Raw genomic sequence first — 20,000 nt, 5'->3', positions numbered from 1 at the left:
TTGAAAGACCTGTCTAACTTCTTCAGTGTCATTTAAGATTTTGTTCCACCCAACTGATTGAACAGGCCTAACAGTTATGGCTTGAACATCATTAAGACTGATATTTTGGTTACTAGTTATTATAACAATATCAGACCCATCTCTGGAAGATTTTATAGTAAGTTAGAGAGTCTGTTTAAAGAACAATGGCAAGGGAACATTAATTCACACAGTACTTACCACATGAGAGTCTCTGAGCTGTGCACTTTGCATGGCTTATCATTTTTATAAGCAATTACCCAGAAAAGTAGAATGCCCATTTTATAGATGTGGAGACTGAAGCTCAGAGCTACTCAGACCAGCCTTCTCAGTTTGCAGGGAAAACCCTAGCTAACAGCCTCCAAAGCACAAACGTTTTACAAAGAATTGGAGACTGCTGGCACTTTTCACTAATCTATGTGTCCACACTTAACATGAGTGATTAAAAGCTGACCTTATGTTCCTTTCAAAAATCTCCAAGGAATCTGGCTGCACTTTATGGATAACTCATCACAGCAACTGAGAAACAAAATGCGTTTGTGTAATAAAATGTCTTTATTTCAATGAGGTTTTTTCCTTCTTATAAAAAGAGAGAGAGGAGGCACTCCAGCACTCAACAAGAACCCTCACACAATGAACAAGTCTTCACATTGGGTTGTGCCTACTACCGAGGAAATGGTGACAGCATCAGGGCACTTCGGCCTATGTTAAGAGAACGATGTAATGAACAGCTGGGGATTTCTGAGGCACAATTGTGTGACACAAGAAGAGCAACTATTGGCCGTCTTCATTGAGGGAAACTGCTGGGCTCGGGTTTGCTTCAGCAAATCTTGCCCCTCGCCCTCCTCAAGACGGGTATGGCCAGCTACCGCAGCGCCCTTGGCAGCCCGCGCCTTCCGGCCCCCGCGTGCCCGCCAAGGCGGACGCGGCCCGAACGCCGAGGCGCCCCACCCCCACTCCTTGCACGTGACGAGGGGGGAATAGTGTTCCTTCTCTCCTCCCCACCCCCCTCCCCCGAAACCCTGCCTTCTCTTGAGAGGCTACGGCTTTCTATTGCACCACTACTGGAATGACCCCCGTGCCGGCCAATAAGAACGCGCCGCTTCAAGTAAGACCCGCCCCCTGTGGGTCCTCAGGTTCCTTCCCGCTCGCACCGGAGTCACTTCCGAAGAGAGAGAACCGCCATGAAGAGGGAAGGGGGTGCCGCCCACCTCTGCTCCGACAGCATCCCCGAGTCCCAGCAGCAAGACGGCAACCACGCATCCAACTTCTCCAGCTACAGCTCATGCCGCCGTCGCCAGCGGCGCCGACATGACAAGGCGCTGCATGCCCGCTAGGCCAGGTTTCCCCTCATCCCCAGCCCCGGGGTCGTCGCCCCCGCGCTGCCATCTGAGACCCGGTAGTACCGTCCCTGCTGCAGCGGGAAAGAAAACAGAGAGTCCTGGGGACAGGTACCGTGCAGAGGGCTTGAGAAGGGGCCGGGTCGCGGGGGCAAGGGTATGAGGGAGGACTGCGGACGGTCGCTTTTCCAGTTCCCGCCATCCTCCGCGAGCTCAGGCCTCCGCGTCCGGGGCCTGGCAAACCCCTGCCCCGCCTCCACGCGGGGACTGCTGGGAGCTCGAGTCTCCTTTTCTGTAGTTGGGACGGTGTTCTCGGTATAGTGACCACAGCCTGGATGGCTTCGAACCACCCGCCTTAGGTAGAACGTGATTTTTGTCCTTTATTTTAGCTGGACTCTGGGCCCTAACTGCTAAATGCATACTTAAGTGGTTTTCTCTGCATTGTCAGTTCTCCTGATCCTAGTGGTTGAATGGTATAAGCATTTTCTATGTTGTGGGTGAAATTATGTAAGATGTGATGAGGAAAACACTTCCACGAATTGCTTTAAAGTCCAGTATACACGATAAGTCTTAATTTAAAGAACATGCAGATTAGGAATGTGTTGTTTTCTAAGAGGCCAGGTTTTCTTGTAAAGATTTTGTTGGAGCTATGTAAAAAGATGGAGAGTTTCATCAAATGACATTCTCTGACAATAAAACATGTTTAAATTCTCTTCGAACTTGGTACTGTCTTTTTTAAGTTTGAAAACTTGTAATGTTAGTTTAACAGTAAATTTATCTTCTGATATTGTGGTACAGGTCCACAACCCCTTATCTTAATTCTGAAAGCCAGAAACTTATGAAAACCGAAAGTTTCCAGTAAGTTTGGCACCACATGTAACTTGGCAGCCAAACCTGATCAGAACTAGAGGAAGGCTATAATTGGTCTTCTTCCCTTTAAATGAGAGTCTAAGTTTTGATGGAAAAACATTTACCTATTTGCTTACAGAGTGCAATCTCAGACCCCACTGGGGGCTTTCCATAATGCATCCAGGTTACCGCCTTTCTAAAATCCAGTAAATTCAGAATTCTAAAACGCATTGGTTCCCAAAAAAGTTTAAGATAAGGGTTTGTGTGCTGTTATAAATAATTTTGTTTAACTAGTTATAAATACATAATGGACCTTTCTGTGCATTTGAATTTAGGGGATTGTTACTTCTTGAAAGTTACATTCATGGTTATTTTACAGGTTTCTTGTGTTATACCCAAAGCCATTTTTCTCCCAGGTGTAATGAACAAAAAGATGTAATACTTTAGGGAAGAGATACAGTGTTACTTTTAGTAATTAATGTAAAAACATTCAGTATTATCTTGTTTTAAGTTAATTAGCTGCTTTTTAGCTCTTTCTCACCTCCCTGTACTCAACCAATAGCAAGGCATTATCCTTCTCCCCTTTGCAAAACCTGTAGTATTTCTTTACTCTGATGTAATTTATTTCATGAAGAAAAAAATGCATAGATTCTCCATTAGCATTCATTTCAAGGCTGCTTAGCTTTTCTATTAATATCTCAAGCAAACATTGTAGACTGTCAGTAAACCCTTAAAGATGGGCATTGCTATTCTGATGTGACTAGTAAAGAGTGCAAGATGTAAAAGCAGCATAAACTTCAGGGACTTACATTGTTCAAGTTTTCTCTGAGCAGTCCAACCTCATAGTGGATAAATGTTTGGGGGAACTTGTCTACTGCTTATTTTCTTTCAGCTAAAACGAAGAAATTTCAGCAAAATTTGCCAGAAAGGTGGTTTTTTTGCTCTACTTAGTAATAACACCGCTCTGTGCAGTTGGAAACTAAATACATGAACAAATCAGAGTACAAAATTCTGGTAATATGGTCCTACTTCACTTTGTGTTCATTGTAGAGTGCAGAAATCCTTAAAAATTAAAAGTTTGGTTTTTGTCATCCTTTACTCCTTAATGTCTTTTTCTCTGTTTTGTTTTTTTCCCCGGCAACACGTTGATTTTGTAAATATCTTAAGAATTCTTAGTAAATTAAGACTTTGAAACACTCCTTGTTCCAATTTTTGCTATTATTTAGATTAACATCCCACTGTAGTGTATAAAGAATATAGTATAAGGTTAGAACTTTTTCTGCCTTCTGCTCAGCACACTCTTTAGCTGCCTCTCCAAACCGGCAAAATCAGCCATATTTGCCATTCTACCATCTACTCTTAAGAGTCTGCTCAAGTTTTAATTGGTTTTTATAATCTCCATTATTCATTCAGCAAACATATCTAGAACAAATTTTGTACCTGTCACTGGAGATATCAAGGAGTAGGATCAGATCCCTTCAGATTCTTCTGTTCTTCCACATAGCAGCAAGCCTTTCAGTGCTAAAAAGCTGTCTACCAATTCCTTAGATCCACACTCCAGTCTTATCATTTTTGTACTAAAAAGTATATAAACTTCAATTTTGCTTTTATAAATTTACTCCTACAGGAACTATATTAAAGAAATTTTTTTTTATAATCAGCTTGGCAAAGTAGTATTGTCAGAACATGATTAAGCCAGATAGTGAAATTAAGCCTCTAATCTGTAAATCTACTAGTATTCTCAACTTAATCTGAATTATTGAAGTTTTAATATTTGCCAGTGTGATTCCATATTAGTTATGCTTTTATTTTCAGGAAACAGTCAATTATAGATTTCTTCAAACCAGCTTCAAAACAAGGTATGTATACTGTTCATGCATTTTTTGTGGGATCTTTTGGGGAGGGAGATGGAGTCGATTTTTAAATCTACTATAAACTTACTAATTTGATTAAACATGGTGTTCAAAATTGAAAATATAAAGAAGATACAGTGTTGTTTACAAAGATAAACAAGTTCTAAAATCATGAAGAAACTCTGCTGTTATGCTTTCTTACATTTAAAAGATTCAAGTCAATAATGTTCATTAAGTATACTATTTTGATTCTGGGTTAAAGTAACTTCATAAATAGAACCATGGAGAACATGATGTGGTGAAAGAGAGCTTTATGAAAGTAAGGCTTTAAAATCATGTCTTAATTTCTCCCCCCCCATAAAATGTGTATCATTATTTAAATATAAATTTGAAAACATTTGTAATAGCTTAATATTTTAAGTGTTAATTTATAATATTTATACAAGTGTAATAGTTTGTGCTATTTTTAATAACATACAATGTGCATTTGTTTTAATTGGCTATTCAGATAGACGTATGTTGGATTCTCCACAAAAATCGAACATCAAATATGGAGAAAGTGGATTGTCCATCAGTGGGACAGAGCAGTTTGAAAGGAAACTATCCTCACCAAAAAGTTCTAAACCCAAAAGAGTGCCATCAGAAAAGAGCCCCGTCTTAGAGGCATTCATAAAAGGTGTTAAAAAGCACCATAGAGACCATGGTGTACATGAGTCACATCAGCCTTGTGTGTCACTGGACACCAAATATTCAAAGGCAGTTACAAAATACGTTCCTCCTTCATATCTCTTGTCAAAAGAGACCAAGAAAAAACATCAGTCTTCAGAGGGAAGGAAGTCACATTTCATTCATGAAAATAGCAGGGAGAAGAATGATGGCAATCGAGGCAGGATCAGTGCAGATTCTAAGAAGCAGGCCACGGTGACAGAAGCTGACATCTTCAAGAACAGCTCCCGAAGTCTTAGCAGCAGGAGCAGCCTATCCAGGCACCACCCAGGAGAAAGCCCACTGGGAGCTAAGTTCCAGTTATCTCTAGCTTCTTACTGCAGAGAAAGAGAACTAAAGAGATTGAGAAGGGAGCAAATGGAGCAGAGAATCAACTCAGAAAATTCTTTCTCAGAAGCAAGCAATCTTTCCTTAAAATCTTCTAGTATAGAAAGAAAATGCAAACCAAGGCAGGAACTGAGTAAACAGAATGATGTCACACCTGGAAACAGTAATCTTTCAAACCTGGTATGTGCAATAAATGCTAAATTTGCTTGCTACTGTTTTATCATATTTAGAATACTAAATATGAAAATGTTTGATAACAATATGGTGCCTTTTGTTAGGGAAATACTGATACAGAAGCTAGTTTCATTAAGTTTCCTCCAACTGTCCATCAAAACATTTCTGATGGCTGACGTAAAGCAGTGTTTTCTGCCCTTAATTTTTTCAGACCAGGAACAAAGATGTTCCTTAATCAGGAAAATAAGCATTTTTTTTTTTTTTTAAGGTGAGTACAGTTATTTTTAAATTAGGCTGCCCTGAAGTTTGAGAATCACTGGTTTATGTTATGTATGTCTTAAATAATTAAATATGGGCCCTGGAAAACCTACAAAATGATGGCATCTTAGAAAACTATCCAAATAACATCTTAAGCTCATCAGTTTTCTCTTTTGAGAATAGACCAAACTTAGATTAGCATAAAAACTGTCCCTCTCCCCTGGAAAGTCAAGTTGTTAAGTGTACCTGTTTCAAAGAGCTTCTCTATGTATTGAGCAACTAAAGGAAGATGAGATAACAAAGTGCTATGTTAATATAAGATGCTATAGTTTTAAAACCAGATGGACCAAAAATAAACCAAAGTATGACTTTATAAGAGTGAATAGCTGGAAATATATTTATAAACTCATGGGTTTATTTGCAAGGACTTTGGTGCCTTTACCAGTGAGATTTGCTAATGATCAATAGAGGTAGTAATTGGTTCATTTTCATAAGATTTCGGTGTTTGGTGGTGCATTAGTACCTAAACAGAAGTATTGAAGAGGGAGTTGTACCTGTTTGATTGGCAAATATTAGGCTATTTCTTTTTTAAAATAAATAGTACAGTGCTCTAGTTTTAATCTTGAGCTGTTAATAAAAATTACTAAATTTACATTATGAAAACTGACATTTTTACATATAATACAGAAATACTTCATTTTTCAGGAAAAACTTGAGTTTAAAGTATTTTGCTGTAGAAGTTTGGATTTATCTCCAAATTTGATGCTTGCTTTATTCAGTCTAGAAATCTTTGTTTAAATATAATGAAGAAAAGTTCATATTCTTGACTGCTCTCAACTCCTAATTAATATTTTCTCATTTTGCTAATAGGAAAACGGACATCTCTCAAGAAAAAGATCCTCTTCTGATTCATGGGGACCTGCTTCAGGTAGAATCAAAATAAATTTGAAAATTCTAAATAAATTTGTGTCTTAATGGCACTGGTTTTTACTTTGTTTAAATGTACAGTTTCCTTCCTAGAGGTAAATTGGGTGTCTCAGGTTAAAGTTTGGGAAAGTTTTATTAAGAAGGAATAGTTCTTGAATTCAGTATGTATAAACAGTAGTTTGTCTTGACTCTGCCTTCTTGAACAGTTCCTTTCAGTGTGTTTCTCATATTGGAATTCAGTGTTCTGAATCTTTGGCTACATTAAGAAGCATAATCTTACATTCTTGAATTACAGACTGAGGTCTTGATATTGCAGATGCTTTGTTTAAGTGTGAAACTTATGGTTCAAGACAATGTTTCTTAATATTTCAAATATAAAGACCCCTTTTTATTATCAAATTCAAGGACACCTACATGATACTCGTTTATACTTTCAGTATCTGTTGATAAAATACATAACAAACAGCTACTGTTAATTCAGTAGTTCTTAAAGTATTCTTTTTAACTAGAAGATAAAACCCTGTGAAATTCAGCCACCACAAAAGTTTATAACATAGAAAAAGAAAGGCCCCCCAAAATGCCCGCTGTTAATAATAATCTGGTATATCTCGGTTTTTTCTGCTGTGACTGCAAACTTTGAAAAGCAGGCTTTACAGATTTCCACAATCAATAAGATACATTGGACGTACTGATAATAGCCAACATTTACTGAGCACTTACTATGTGCTTTGTGAATCATCATTTGATTCACATCCTTGCTTTTAGAGATGAAAAAACAGGTACAAAGAGACAGTTTTGACTCATTCTTCTGGTTTCATGTAGAACTCTGTTTTCTGTGCATTCTAGAAGTGTATTGCATTTTGACCAAGTGATCTGTGTTGTTTGTTTTAATTTTTACAACAATTTTGGTTTTAGTGATCACATTTTAGTGCATTTTAACATTACAGTAAAAGAACAATAAGTTCTCAGCCGTGAGATTGCTTGTGTACTCACTGTATTAACATATTTGTTGAAGGGAAAAGATATCTTTACACTAGCTCTGTTAGTATAAGGGGCCACTGGTGATGATGTTGCCAAAAAGGCTGTTCAGCATTTTTTTCTCTGATAATGACTAAGATAGTAGTTCTCTTTAGTTCATGGGTTTGCAGATTTCACTAGTGGTGACTGAAGTGGTTTCCTTTTATATAATCCCACATACTGCTCTTCTTGAAAACCGCTTGAAAAAGGTTCTTTCTATTTTCAGAGGCAGGTTTAAAATGATTGCTTTCACTTATATTTTTATTTTCATAATCCCCACTAATAATTATGGTATAATAATTTTAGTATACATTTATACTTCAATTGAATATCAATAGACTATAAAGAGAATAAGGGGATTTTTTTTTTTTTCTAGATAACATGAAGCATGTTTATCTGGTAGTGAATTTGTGGTTGTTCAGTCACTAAATGTGCCCAATTCTTTCCAACTCCATGGACTGCAGCACACCAGGCTTCCTTGTTTTTCATATCTCCCAGAGTTTGCTCAAACTCTTGTCCATTGAGTTAATGATGCCATGCAACCATCCCATGTAGCTCCCTTCTCCTCCTGCTCTCAGTCTTTCCCAGCATTAGGGTCTTTTCCAATGAGTTGGTTCTTTACATCACATGTGAGTATTCCCTACATAGTGAATAGATATTAATCCAGATGTTATGCTATATTTATATTATTGTTGTTACACTTAATAGTTGTGATGATATACATAATTACACATTCATTAATGACATACAAGTTCAGGGACTTCAGAAATGTTGGTAGGATAGGCATTTAGCTTATTGATCTTGCAGAGCCCTGTCCTATGGTTAAATTCTGAGGATCAACTTAATCCCTCCGTAATTTATTCTATTCTATTATTTAGTAATAGCCAATCTTCTATTGAGCATTTGGATTTTTTCTTTTTACAAACTCAGTCCTTGTCTTATCTGAGTATTTTCTATATTAATAGATATTTGAAATGTTGTAAAGCATTCATTCAACCTAAAGATTATACAGGAAACACAAAAAGAATCATGAAGACTTGTCTTCTCCAAGTCTTCTCTTTTCTTGGTTATTTGATTTGTCATCCTGCCCTATAAAGGATCCCTGTCATTTTAAGACATTTAACCCCAGAAAACTGAGAGCATGGAATGATTTATCAGCTAATAGGAAATACCTGTAGAAGAATGCAGACCGGAGCTCTTGGGGATTGAGTTTGTTTTTGTTTTAATTTATTAGCTGTACCAGTCTTAGTTGTAGCATTTGGGATCTAGTTCCCTGACCAGGGATTGAACCCAGGCCACCTGTATTGGGAGCCTAGTCTTAGCTACTGGACTACCAGGGAAGTTCCCCTGGGTTGGTTGGTTGGTTTGTTTTATATAAATTTGTTAATTTATGGCTGCACGAGGTCTTCAGTGCTGTGCACAGGCTTTTCTCTAGTTGGCAGCGAGTGAGGGCTACTCTTCAGTTGTGGTGCTTGGGCTTCTCATTGCAGTGGTTTCTTTTGTGGAACACAGCCTGTAGGGCACAGGGGCAGCAGGTGTGGCAGCTGGGCTCAGTAGTTGTGGCACACAGACTTAGTTACTCCACAGCATGTGGAATCTTCCCAGACCAGGGATCAAACACACGTCCCCTGCATTGGCAGGCAGATTATTAACCACTTGGACTGCCAAGGAAGTCCCAGAACATTTGATTATTAATTAATTTTTCATTCTTATATATTGATTTTCCAGACTGTGTATTGATAAGCTTATCCAAATAATTGCTTAACTCTTGAGTTTTTTTGTTTTTTAAATCCAGCTTGAGATGTGGGGACATCTGTCCATGTGTAGAAACTTGGTTTAGGGAAATTTGGTTTTGAGAATACTAATTATATAAATAGTGAATTTTTCAGAGTGAATTAATGAAACATCACATTTTTAAATGGAAATTAAAAAAAAAACTGGTTAATTCATGTATATGTGGTGTTTAAAATTAAAGTGCTTCTGGATGGAGTTCCTAACACAGAGTCAAGTTGTATTAGTTTCCTAGAGCTGCCATACAAAGTGTCTAAAACTAGATGGCTTAAAACAACAAAAATTTATTGTCTCATGGTTCTCGAAGCTAGAATTCTCCAACTAAGGTTATCAGCAGGGCCATGCTCTCAATAACTCTAGGGGAAGAATCCTTCCTTCCTTCTTCCAGCTTCTTGTGTTTATCTACAATTCTTTGCATTCCTTGATTTGCAGGTGCATCACTCCAGTCATATGGCATCTTCTTTGTATGTGTCTTCATATTATCTTCCCTCTGCATGTCTTTCTCCGTGTCCAAATTTCCCCTTTTTATAAGGACACCTGTTATATTGGATTAGGACCCACCCTAATGACATCATTTTAATTTGATTGCCCCTATAAAAACCCTGTTTCTAATTCAGGTCACAGTCTGAGGTTCTGGGAGTTAACACTTCAGCATATTATTTTGGGAGCTACAGTTCAACCCATAACACAGCTGAGGATTAGAAAGATAAATGGGAAAGAATAAATAGTAGGGGGAAATACGGGAATTTTTTAATTGAGAACTTACCTTACCTTGATACAGATACACAGCTTTTTAGTGTTTTGGCAAGTAACACCTTTAATTCTATTTAGGTAATAAACTTTTAATAGCTTTTGAGTGAAAATGAGCATTTGTCATTAGCTTTGACATGAGTATGTCAAAGAAATAAATACATTATTAACTTTTTCCTCATTCCATATGTGATATGGAATATAATTAAATACGATAGTAGCTGTTTTTCCTCATTCCATATGTGATAATCTCAGCCTAAGCTTTTAGAATTTAAATACTTTGTCAGGGTGTTCTAGACACTCTTTGAATAAACTTTAATAAGATAGAAAAGTATACTTTCACTAATCTGGCAAAAATTAAATTTTAGCAGGCTCTAAGCAGAATAAATTCCCTGACAAAAGAAAAAGGAACTCTGTGGACTCAGATCTGAAAAGCACAAGAGAATCTATAATGCCAAAAGCAAAAGAGTCGTTCCTTGAGAAGCGTCCTGATGGACCACATCAAAAAGAAAAATTTATAAAACATATTGCACTGAAGACACCTGGTGATGTATTGCGCTTGGAAGATATATCCAAGGACCCAAATGAAGAAGCTGATTGCTCCTCTGCAGACTTGACACCGACAAATTCTGGGCACCATTCTTCCAGGAGTAGTGACCAAATCCGTGTGGCAAGTACCAAAGAGACTAAGATACCGAAACCCCACTTATCTTTACCTCAGGAAAAGTCTGCAGTTAAAAAAGCTAGCAACCTTCAGAAAAATAAAACTGCTAGCTCTGTGTCATCACAGGAGACAAAACTTCTACCTTTGCTTTCTCATGTTCCAAGTGCTGGTTCCTCTCGGGTTCCATTAAATGCTAAAAATTGCACTCTTCCAGTTCCTAAAAAAGATAAAGAGCGTTCTTCACCTAAAGAATGTTCTGGGCATTCTACAGAGTCCTCCACACACAAGGAACACAAAGCAAAGACTAATAAGGCTGATTCTAACATATCTTCAGGGAAAATTTCTGGGGGATCTTTACGTTCAGAATATGGCACTCCTACAAAGTCTCCCCCAGCTGCTTTGGAAGTTGTGCCATGTATTCCAAGCCCACCAGCACCTTCAGATAAAGCCCCTTCAGATAAAGAGAGTTCAGGAAATTCTAATGCAGGTAGCAGTGCACTGAAAAGGAAACTAAGGGGTGATTTTGATAGTGATGAAGAAAGTTTAGGTTATAACCTAGAGAGTGATGAGGAAGAGGAAACATTAAAATCACTGGAAGAAATAATGGCTTTGAACTTCAATCAGACTCCTACAGCTACAGGAAAGCCTCCGGCTCTTTCTAAAGGGCTTAGATCTCAGTCATCAGACTATACAGTAAGTAGTTCTACGACATCTATCTTTACTTGAAGAGAGAAAAATGGATTGACTAGTGAAAGAGCGATAGATTTGTTAGAATTTACTTTAAAATTCAGTGTTTGTTACAACTCAGACTGAAAGCAGTATAGTTCTTTTTTGGTGAATGGGTTTCCCACATTTTTAGCTTTATAACTGTAAATCAGTGGTCTCCAAACTTCTTTGATCAGACATACTTTTATTAGTAAAACAAATTTAGAGCATGTACCCCAATATATATGTATACTTATAGGTTATATACATGTACTACTATACTACTATGTACTTTCTAAAGTATATGAAAAAAACAGAATTTGAAAGGAAGAAGAAAAAGTATTTTTCTATAGAAGTTATATAGAAGTTACTATAGAGTAAGTTCTACTGGAGTTTCTATAGAAGTTCCATATAAATAGAAGTTCTATTATTTTCTTCCTGCACCCCAATGGATCACCTTGCACACCCCCTGCTTTGGAGACCACTGCTGTAAATGAAGGTAGAGTGTAGAAATGTTGTTAATTGTGGTGTGCAATTTTATTTATGAAGTGCTTCATTCTATCTTGGGAATAAACTGAATTAAATTTTCATATGTGTGTAAAATTTGGTGGGGAAGGTGATACTGTTTCATAGTAACACCTAAAAATTAGTAGTTTAATTCCAGTAAAGTAGAATTTAAAAGTAAAGACAGGGTAGCCATGGAGCCCTTGGGTGTTGGCAGTCAGTTCCTAAGACTAGCAGGGTTTTTATAAGTAGTGCCTTTTCCTAATAGATGGTAAAATCAAATTGCCTGCACTACAGAATTCTCAATTTTTAAAGCATGATGGTGAAAATAATTAAAAAATATATATCCTCCTGGCCCAGGTTTTTGAAAAATAAATAATTTTTAGTTTCTGAGTAACTTAAAGCATCCCAGTTCTTCTGCTAAGATATGTTATGAAGTATTCCTAAATTTTCTTCTTATTTTAGGAACATGCTCATAGTGGGACTTACACAAATACTTTAGAGCGTCTAGTGAAGGAGATGGAAGACACACACAGGTAGGTTAGCATCATGACTGTCTTGCTAAATTTAATGTACTGTTTGTATGACTGACTTTTAATTTACCTTTTTTAAAAAAAAAGAAATTAGCAGGTATTTTGTGCTAATGCTATGATAGTTTCACAAGTCATTTGTGTTAAAAATAAGGTGTTCTTGTTTACAGGCTGTATCGGAAGATCCTGGTTTTTATGGTATACTGCATCAATTAGTAGTATGAATTCCTTTCTGCTTACCAGAGCTAGTATCTGGTAGCTAAAATTCTTGATCAGAAGCATGGGTAGAAAAGATTTTTTTGTATTTTGTGTGTGTGTGACCAAAAATATAACACATAAAATTGACCATTTCAATTATTTTTAAATACTTCACAGGCGTTACCTAGCACTCATTTGCATTGTTGTGCAACCATCACCACCATCCATCTCCAGAACTTTTTTTTCCCCTCCATTTTCCCTAACTGAAATTTTATACCCATTAAACAGTAACTCCCTAGTCTCTCCTTGCCTCTAGCTCCTGGCAGCTACAACTCTTTCTTTTACTATGAAGTTGACTGTTCTAGGTACCTCATGTAAATGGGATCATACTGTATTTGTCCTTTTATGACTGGCTTGTTTTATTTAGTGTAAGGTCTTCAAGGTTCATCCATGTTGTAGCATGTGTCAGAATTTCCTTCCTTTTTAAAGCTGAATAAGATTCCATTGTATGTATATACCTCATTTTGTTTATCCATTTATCTGTTGATTGATACACTTGGGATGCTTCTATTTTTTGACTACTGTAAATTTTTCTGCTATCAACATGGGTGGACAAATTCTCTTGTCAAGTCCACACTTTAAGTTCTTTTGCATATGTATCTAGAAGTGGAATTTCTGGATCATTTGGTAATTCTATGAATAATTTTTTGAGGAATTGCTATGCTGTCATCCATAGTGGCTGTACCATTTTTTATTCCTGCCAGTAGTGCACATAGGTTTCAGTTTTCCCACATACTCACCAACACTTGGTTTTTCTGATTTTTTTAATGATAGCCATCCTCTAACAAGTATGAAGCAGCACCTTCATACTTGTTAAATGTTTGTATGCCCACCTAGTCCAAGTTTTGAAACCAGTATAACTAGACATGGCGTTTTCACATCAAGTTACTCTTTTGAGAAAGAAGTTTAGAATTATGACTGATAGCCACCACCACCCACACATATACAGAAATCAAAAAGTTTGAAAATTATAATAACCCTAATGAAATTTATGTAACTAGTTGCAAACTGCTTTTGCTTATTAGAGGGAAAAATTAATATTCCTTATTAATTCAAAGACTATCCTTAAAAATAACTCAGAGAACTTCACTAAAACCTCAACTGGCCTGAAGTTGGTATAGATGTGTCTCCAAGTACCTAAGTATAGGAATTACAGACAATTAGTAAGTAAGTACTATTCCCCTTTCTGAGTTTAACAGAGAAATAAATTTGTCTCTACTGTAAAAGTCTTTTGATGAAGGAGTGGTGTGCATTGCACAGCATGTAGGATCTTAATTGCCCAACCAGAGGTTGAATTGGTGCCTCCTGCAGTGGAAGCGTGGATTTGTAGCCACTGGACCACCAGGGAATTCCTGTCTACTATAAAATTCTTTTAAAGTTTCATGATTTCATGTGATTTCTGAGGTCAAATCTGAAGTTTTCTCATTTAAAATTGAACATTCACAGACCAAGGGGAGAGATTCTGGTTTGATCTAATGATTCTCCTGTAGTGATAAAGCGGTGCATTTTCTCATATACTGTGGGGCTGGAGCTAGGAATAAGGACCTTGGTTAAAATAACTTAATCTTGGCAAGCACTCTGAGCAAGGACTCCAGAACTGGCCTCTCTAGTTGAATCCCAGCTCCTTTACATTGTGAGCTTGAGCAAGTTAGCTTTTCTATATCTGTTTCCTTGGTGTATAAAATGGATAATAATAAACTACTTCCTGGGGTTGTTGTGAGGGTTAAGAGTTAATAAAGTCCTTAGGACAGTGTCATAGTAGCTGCTTAGTAAGTGTTGAGTGTTGTGATCATGACAGTGACAATGGTAAAGACTACTGCTTCCTGAAAGCCTAGTTAACTGGAAGTCAAAGGAGCATTTAAGACTAGAAGGGGTAATCAAGTCAGTAGTTTTCATTCTTTGTGATTTTTTTCTTCTCCTTTCTCTAAATGATTTGGACATCATTGCTGAAATCCTGTATGGGTGCGTGCTTAGTCGTGTCCAACTCTTTTTGACCCCATGGACTGTAGCCCATCAGGCTCCTTGGTCCATGGAATTTCCCAGGCAAGAATACTGGACTACCTGGGTTGCCATTTCCTTCTACAGGGAATCTTCTTGACCCAGGATTGAACTCTGGTCTGTTGTGTCTCCTGCGTTGGCAAGCGGATTCTTTACCCACTGAGCCATCCAGGAAGCCCTGTTAAAGTCCTAGCCATAAAGAAATAGTCAAGTCTGTTAATGAGTTTTTGTAGGTACTGCTTTTAGACATAAACTAAAGATTTTTTATTTTTAGGTTAAGCCATTTATTATAACGTTCTTTTGATTCTCAGGCTAGATGAACTGCAAAAGCAACTACAGGAAGACATCAGGCAGGGCCGAGGCATTAAATCCCCAATCAGAATTGGTGATCACGACAGTACTGATGATGAAGATGGCCTCTTAGAAGAGCACAGGTATGTGGGGAATTAGTAAACAGCTAGAAATGGTGGTGCATGACTAGACTCGTCATGGTGATCATTTTGAGATGTATAGAAGTACAAAGTCACTATGTTGTGTAACAGGAAGTAGCAGTGTTGTAGGTCAGTTTTACTTCAAAACAAACCACAGAAAAAGATCAGATTTGTGATTACCAGAGGCAGAGGGTTCAGAGGAGGGAGGGATTGGATGAAGGTGATCATAAGGTACAAACTTCCAATTATAAGATAAATAAGTACTAGGGATGTAATGTACAACGTGAGAAATAAGGTGAACACTGTTGTATGTTGTAGTGAAGATGGTGGATGTTCACTAAACTTGTGATAATCATCTCAAGATGTATGTAAGTCACATCTTTATGCTGTATATTTTAAACTTATACCATGCTGTATGTTTTTTATACCTCAGTAAAACTAGATAAGTAAATCATTCAGAGGAAAAAGCACTCAGGTAATGTTTTTCATAAATACACTCTATTAAAAATACATTTAAAATTTTGTTTTTCATAAAATAAATGGACCATAGGTGGTGGTTTACTTTATGAATAATATATGGTGGGTTCTTAATCCATCTGGGGTGGACTTGAAAGGCAAATGTTAAGGCTAAGTTACATTTCTTTGTCTTTCTTCCTAGTTTTTCCTTTTGCACAGACACATTTAGTGGCTTTGCACTATTAACTACTAGCAAAAGGTGGGAGGGGCAGAACATGTGTTCTCATGTTCGCCTTCTAATCTAGGGTTAATAGTGGTCCTAAGAGAAGGGTTTTTTGCACCCAGTTTTTAAATACAAAACTATATGCAGTATAACTGTTCAGTACTCAATAACTACTTCTTTTTTTTTTTTCTTTTTTCCCAGAGAATTTCTAAAGAAATTTTCAATTACAATCGATGCTATTCCTGATCATCATCCAGGCGAAGAAATATTTAATTTCCTTAATTCTGGAAAAATTTTCAGTCAGTATACTTTGGATTTGAGAGACTCTGGTTTTATCGGACAAAGTGCTGTAGAAAAGCTTATTCTTAAGTAAGTAGGCAAATAGACATTTTACTTTTTCCTATATAAGAATTAAAAGATTACTGACTTGATGGACTTCTTCTGAAAGGTTAATTTCTATTATGACTTATCCCGTTTCTTAGTCATCTTATTACTGTTGCTCTTTGTGTTTATTATTTAATTACAGGAAGCAGTGTAATAACAAGAGCTTACATGAGAAATATAGTCTTTCTTCTTCACCATCTTTAGCACTTGGTTGCTTCAGGCACTACTGGAGCTCCAGCCTTTACACTAAATTCCCAGAAGCCCCACACAACACTTTAACTTAGGGTTAGTTGGGTAGAAGTTGGTCAACATGGCCACACCTAGTGACAAGGAAGCCTAGGAGTGATTTTTATTTCAGGCAGCCAGTGTGCCCAGCTAAAACCCCCAGAATTCATTTACCAAGAGGAAGGACATAAATAGATGTCAGAAGAGGCAGCTGACAGTCTCTGCCACAATACCCAGACTAGTCTAATTTCTCTCGTTGCATGGTTGTTCAGACCCAAAGAGAGAGAGCACTAATTCTGGTGCTGAACTTTTTGGAAGTACAAACCCAGGCTGGCAAAAGCAGACAGTGTTCTGAGACTTGATAGGCTCTTTAACACTGCCAGCTAATGTAGATTCATCCACCAGATAAATCTGGAGCCAGGCCAACAGGTTGGTTCAGTGTGAGGCCATTGATTGAATTTTTTAATGAATAACCTATCGACATTAGGGCAGAGTCCATCTCCATGGACTGCAATGGTTTGCTTGTTCATTTCCCTGATGTCAAATGTGGTGGTACAAGTTTCTTGCCATGAATATAGCAGTCATATTGATTTCACTGTATTTTTTCAGATCAGGAAAAACAGATCAAATTTTTTTGACAACACAAGGCTTCCTTACCTCGGCTTATCACTATGTCCAGTGTCCTGTACCTGTGTTGAAGTGGCTATTTCGGGTAAGAGAAATGTTTTTGAGACATCGTCTCTTGCTGTACTTTTCAGTCAAAAGTAAACTTTTAAAATATAATCTTACTTGCATATTGCTAAAGAAAAAAAAAATTCAGTGTATCAAACCCATGATTTTAGTGGGTTAAAATGAAGCAAAAAGACTGATATAAAGAGGTTACCAGGACTTCCCGGGTGGTATAGTGGATGAGAATCCACTTGCCAGTGCAGGGGACATGGGTTCGGATCCCTGGTCTGGGAAGATTGCACATGCTGCAGAGCAGCTAAACCCTTGTGCCACAACTGCTGGAGCCCACATGCCATAGAGCCTGTACGCCTCAGCTGCTGAGCCCAGGTGTGGTGCAGATACTGAAGCCCAAGTTCCTAGAGCCTGTGCTCTGCAACAAGAGAAGCCAGCGAAATCCAAGCACCACAACAAAGAGTAGCCCTTGCTCGCCACAACTAGAGAAAGTCCTGCATGCAGCAACGAAGACCCAGTGCAGCCAATAAACAAATACAAATTTAAGGAAAAGGTTTGCCAAAGAAATGCCAATGTAGACCGTGTGCAGGATAGGCAGTACTGCTAGTTGCGCCTAAAGACATTTCATCACACTGGTAAATCACTATTGTAGTTCACTTTAGAAAAGGTCTTCTAATGCTTATGTACCTGGAGTTTTTCTCCTTTTCCCCCTATTTTTATGCCAGCAGCTCCATACATTGTTAGGATTTGAATTGTATGCTAATATTCCCCCCAGTCATATTTGGGGAGGTGCAAATCCAACTATTTCTCTCCCCTGTTCATATTTAACTTTTAAATTTATTTTATTTTTGGCTGCACTGGTTCTTTGTTGCTGTGTGGGCTTTCTCTAGTTGTGGTGAGTGGAGGCTACTCTTCTTGAAGTGCGAGGGCTTCTCTTTTTGAGGGGCACAGGCTTTAGGGTGCACAGGCTTCAGTATTTGTGGGTCGTGGGGTCTGGAGCACAGGCTCAGTAGTTGTGAATGCACAGGCTTAGTTGCTCCACGGTGAGTGGGATCTTCCTGGACCAGGGATCGGACCCTTGTCTCCTGCATTGTTAGGTGGATTCTTATCCACTACACCACCAGGGAAGTTCCATATTTAACTTTTAAATCCACTTAAATAATTACCTTAATTTTGTGATATCCACATGGTAACTTCATAAATATCGGTGGTATCAGAGAACTACTATATGTATGAAGCGAGAAGTAAGGGAAGCATGCAGTTTCTATTTTGGACTTTTAAGATTGCATTTCAAAAAATCTCATATTTGGCAAGAACCAGATACTCCAGTATAGTTTCTCATTCATTTTTCATATAGCTGGCATATTTGAGTGCCAGCTGTGCCAGGTACTGGAGAGAGCAGTAATAAAAAACCTTTCTGATTTCTTGAAACCCTTGTTCTAGTATAGAGGAGAAAGACTGTAAATGTGTATACGTTTATATTAATAGATATGTCAAATGATAAATGAGAGAAGAGCATTCTAGGCAGAGAGAATAACAGGTGGGACAGACTATGGGGCAGGAACATTTGCTTCCTGTGGTGAGTTGCTCACTTCTTGGATTCCAGTGATTTTTTTTTGTTTGTTTTTTAAACAATCCTAATTAAATCAAAATTTGCCTCCAAATATTTTTTATCTAGTATTAATTATCTTTTCTGTAGCTCCCCACAATATACCTCATCTAACAGTCCTTCAGTTATTTTAAACAACTATCATGACTCATCACTTCCCACACTAAACATTCTCAAGTCCCTTTACCGGTCATCCTTCTGAATGACCTTTAGCTTGTCACTTTCTCTCCTAAATTGTTCTTTGTTCTCCCCAATAATGAACAAGTGCTCCATATAAGATCTTTATTGCCAGCAGTTTCCAGTAAGACTCTACCCATCAACCCCTGCCCCCAGATATTTATAACAATTCATAACCTCATTTGTTGTCAGGCCAGGATTCCATTATTCTCTGTAATATATTTTTTCTTAAACTTACAAGTAAGACTTTGCATTCATCTGTGTTTTCATCATGTTGATGTGGGCCCATCGTTACAGCCTTTAAAACCCTAATAATGACGTACAAACATACCTTCATGTAAGCAGTTTTTTATACTTTTTTTCATATTTATTCTTTGAAAAGCAAACTAATAATCATTTGTGCTTTTTTCCATGTAAGACACTTTGTCTCATTTCTTCTTTTCAATTCCAAGTCTGTTTTTCATGATGGAGAGACTTACCAACTTATATATATATATATATATTTTTTTTTTTCCCCCCAGAAAATGTGTCAGAATTCATTTTTTTTTTTTCAGAATTCATTTTAATCCTATAATCCTAATAGTTTGAAATTGAATTGTTAAAGTAATTGAAATGTTTGCCTCTTCATGGTCTTATCATGTGTCTAAGTGTAGTTGACCAGAAAGACAATGTGAACAGAATATGGGCTGTTTTATAAGTTTTTTTTTTTTCAGATAACTATAAATTATTGAGTTATTTTCATCTTGATACAGACATGTTATCATTCTTATTAATCGCTTTATAAGTATTGCTTTGTAGTGCTATATCATGATTGATTTATTTAACCCAATCTCAATTGACAGACATTAGATTGTTTTTTATATATATATCTCTCTACTTATTTATCTCCAAGTTCTATATTGCCACCAGGCTTTCCTGGTGGCTCATCTGGTAAAGAATCCGCCTGCAATGTGGGAGGACCTGGGTTGGGAAGATCCCCTGGAAAAGGGAATGGCTACCCACTCCTGTATTCTGGCCTGGAGAATTCCAAGGGGTCGCAAAGAGTCGGACACAACTGAGAGCTTTCACTTTCACTGTATTACCCACCTTAAAGTTCATCACCCCCTACAAAAAGGTTGTTTATCT

General features: G+C 37.5%; 1 protein-coding gene across 5 annotated transcripts in view; it reads left to right on the top strand.

Annotated features, from left to right (window-relative positions):
* The first annotated feature begins 767 nt into the window (after positions 1–767).
* SLF2 (SMC5-SMC6 complex localization factor 2) overlaps positions 768–20,000 on the top strand; it is a 41,509-nt gene continuing 22,276 nt past the window's right edge. Inside the window, exons 1-9 of one of the 5 annotated variants that reach the window (XM_043475705.1) lie at positions 768–1,469; positions 4,023–4,066; positions 4,569–5,293; positions 6,416–6,473; positions 10,399–11,387; positions 12,369–12,439; positions 15,001–15,123; positions 16,001–16,168; positions 17,018–17,120. In XM_043475705.1, coding sequence (XP_043331640.1) covers positions 1,330–1,469; positions 4,023–4,066; positions 4,569–5,293; positions 6,416–6,473; positions 10,399–11,387; positions 12,369–12,439; positions 15,001–15,123; positions 16,001–16,168; positions 17,018–17,120 — 2,421 coding nt within the window. In that variant the 5' untranslated portion in view covers positions 768–1,329. Of the gene's footprint in view, positions 2,073–4,022; positions 4,067–4,568; positions 5,294–6,415; positions 6,474–10,398; positions 11,388–12,368; positions 12,440–15,000; positions 15,124–16,000; positions 16,169–17,017; positions 17,121–20,000 lie in introns of those variants that run through there. The other 4 variants (XM_043475706.1, XM_043475708.1, XM_043475707.1 and 1 more) reach the window with 4 other exon arrangements.

The sequence above is a fragment of the Cervus canadensis genome, chromosome 8 (assembly GCF_019320065.1).
Source record: "Cervus canadensis isolate Bull #8, Minnesota chromosome 8, ASM1932006v1, whole genome shotgun sequence".
NCBI lineage: Eukaryota > Metazoa > Chordata > Mammalia > Artiodactyla > Cervidae > Cervus > Cervus canadensis.
The sequence above is the reverse complement of the archived record's forward strand: the minus strand, read 5'-3'. Positions and strand labels throughout refer to the sequence as shown.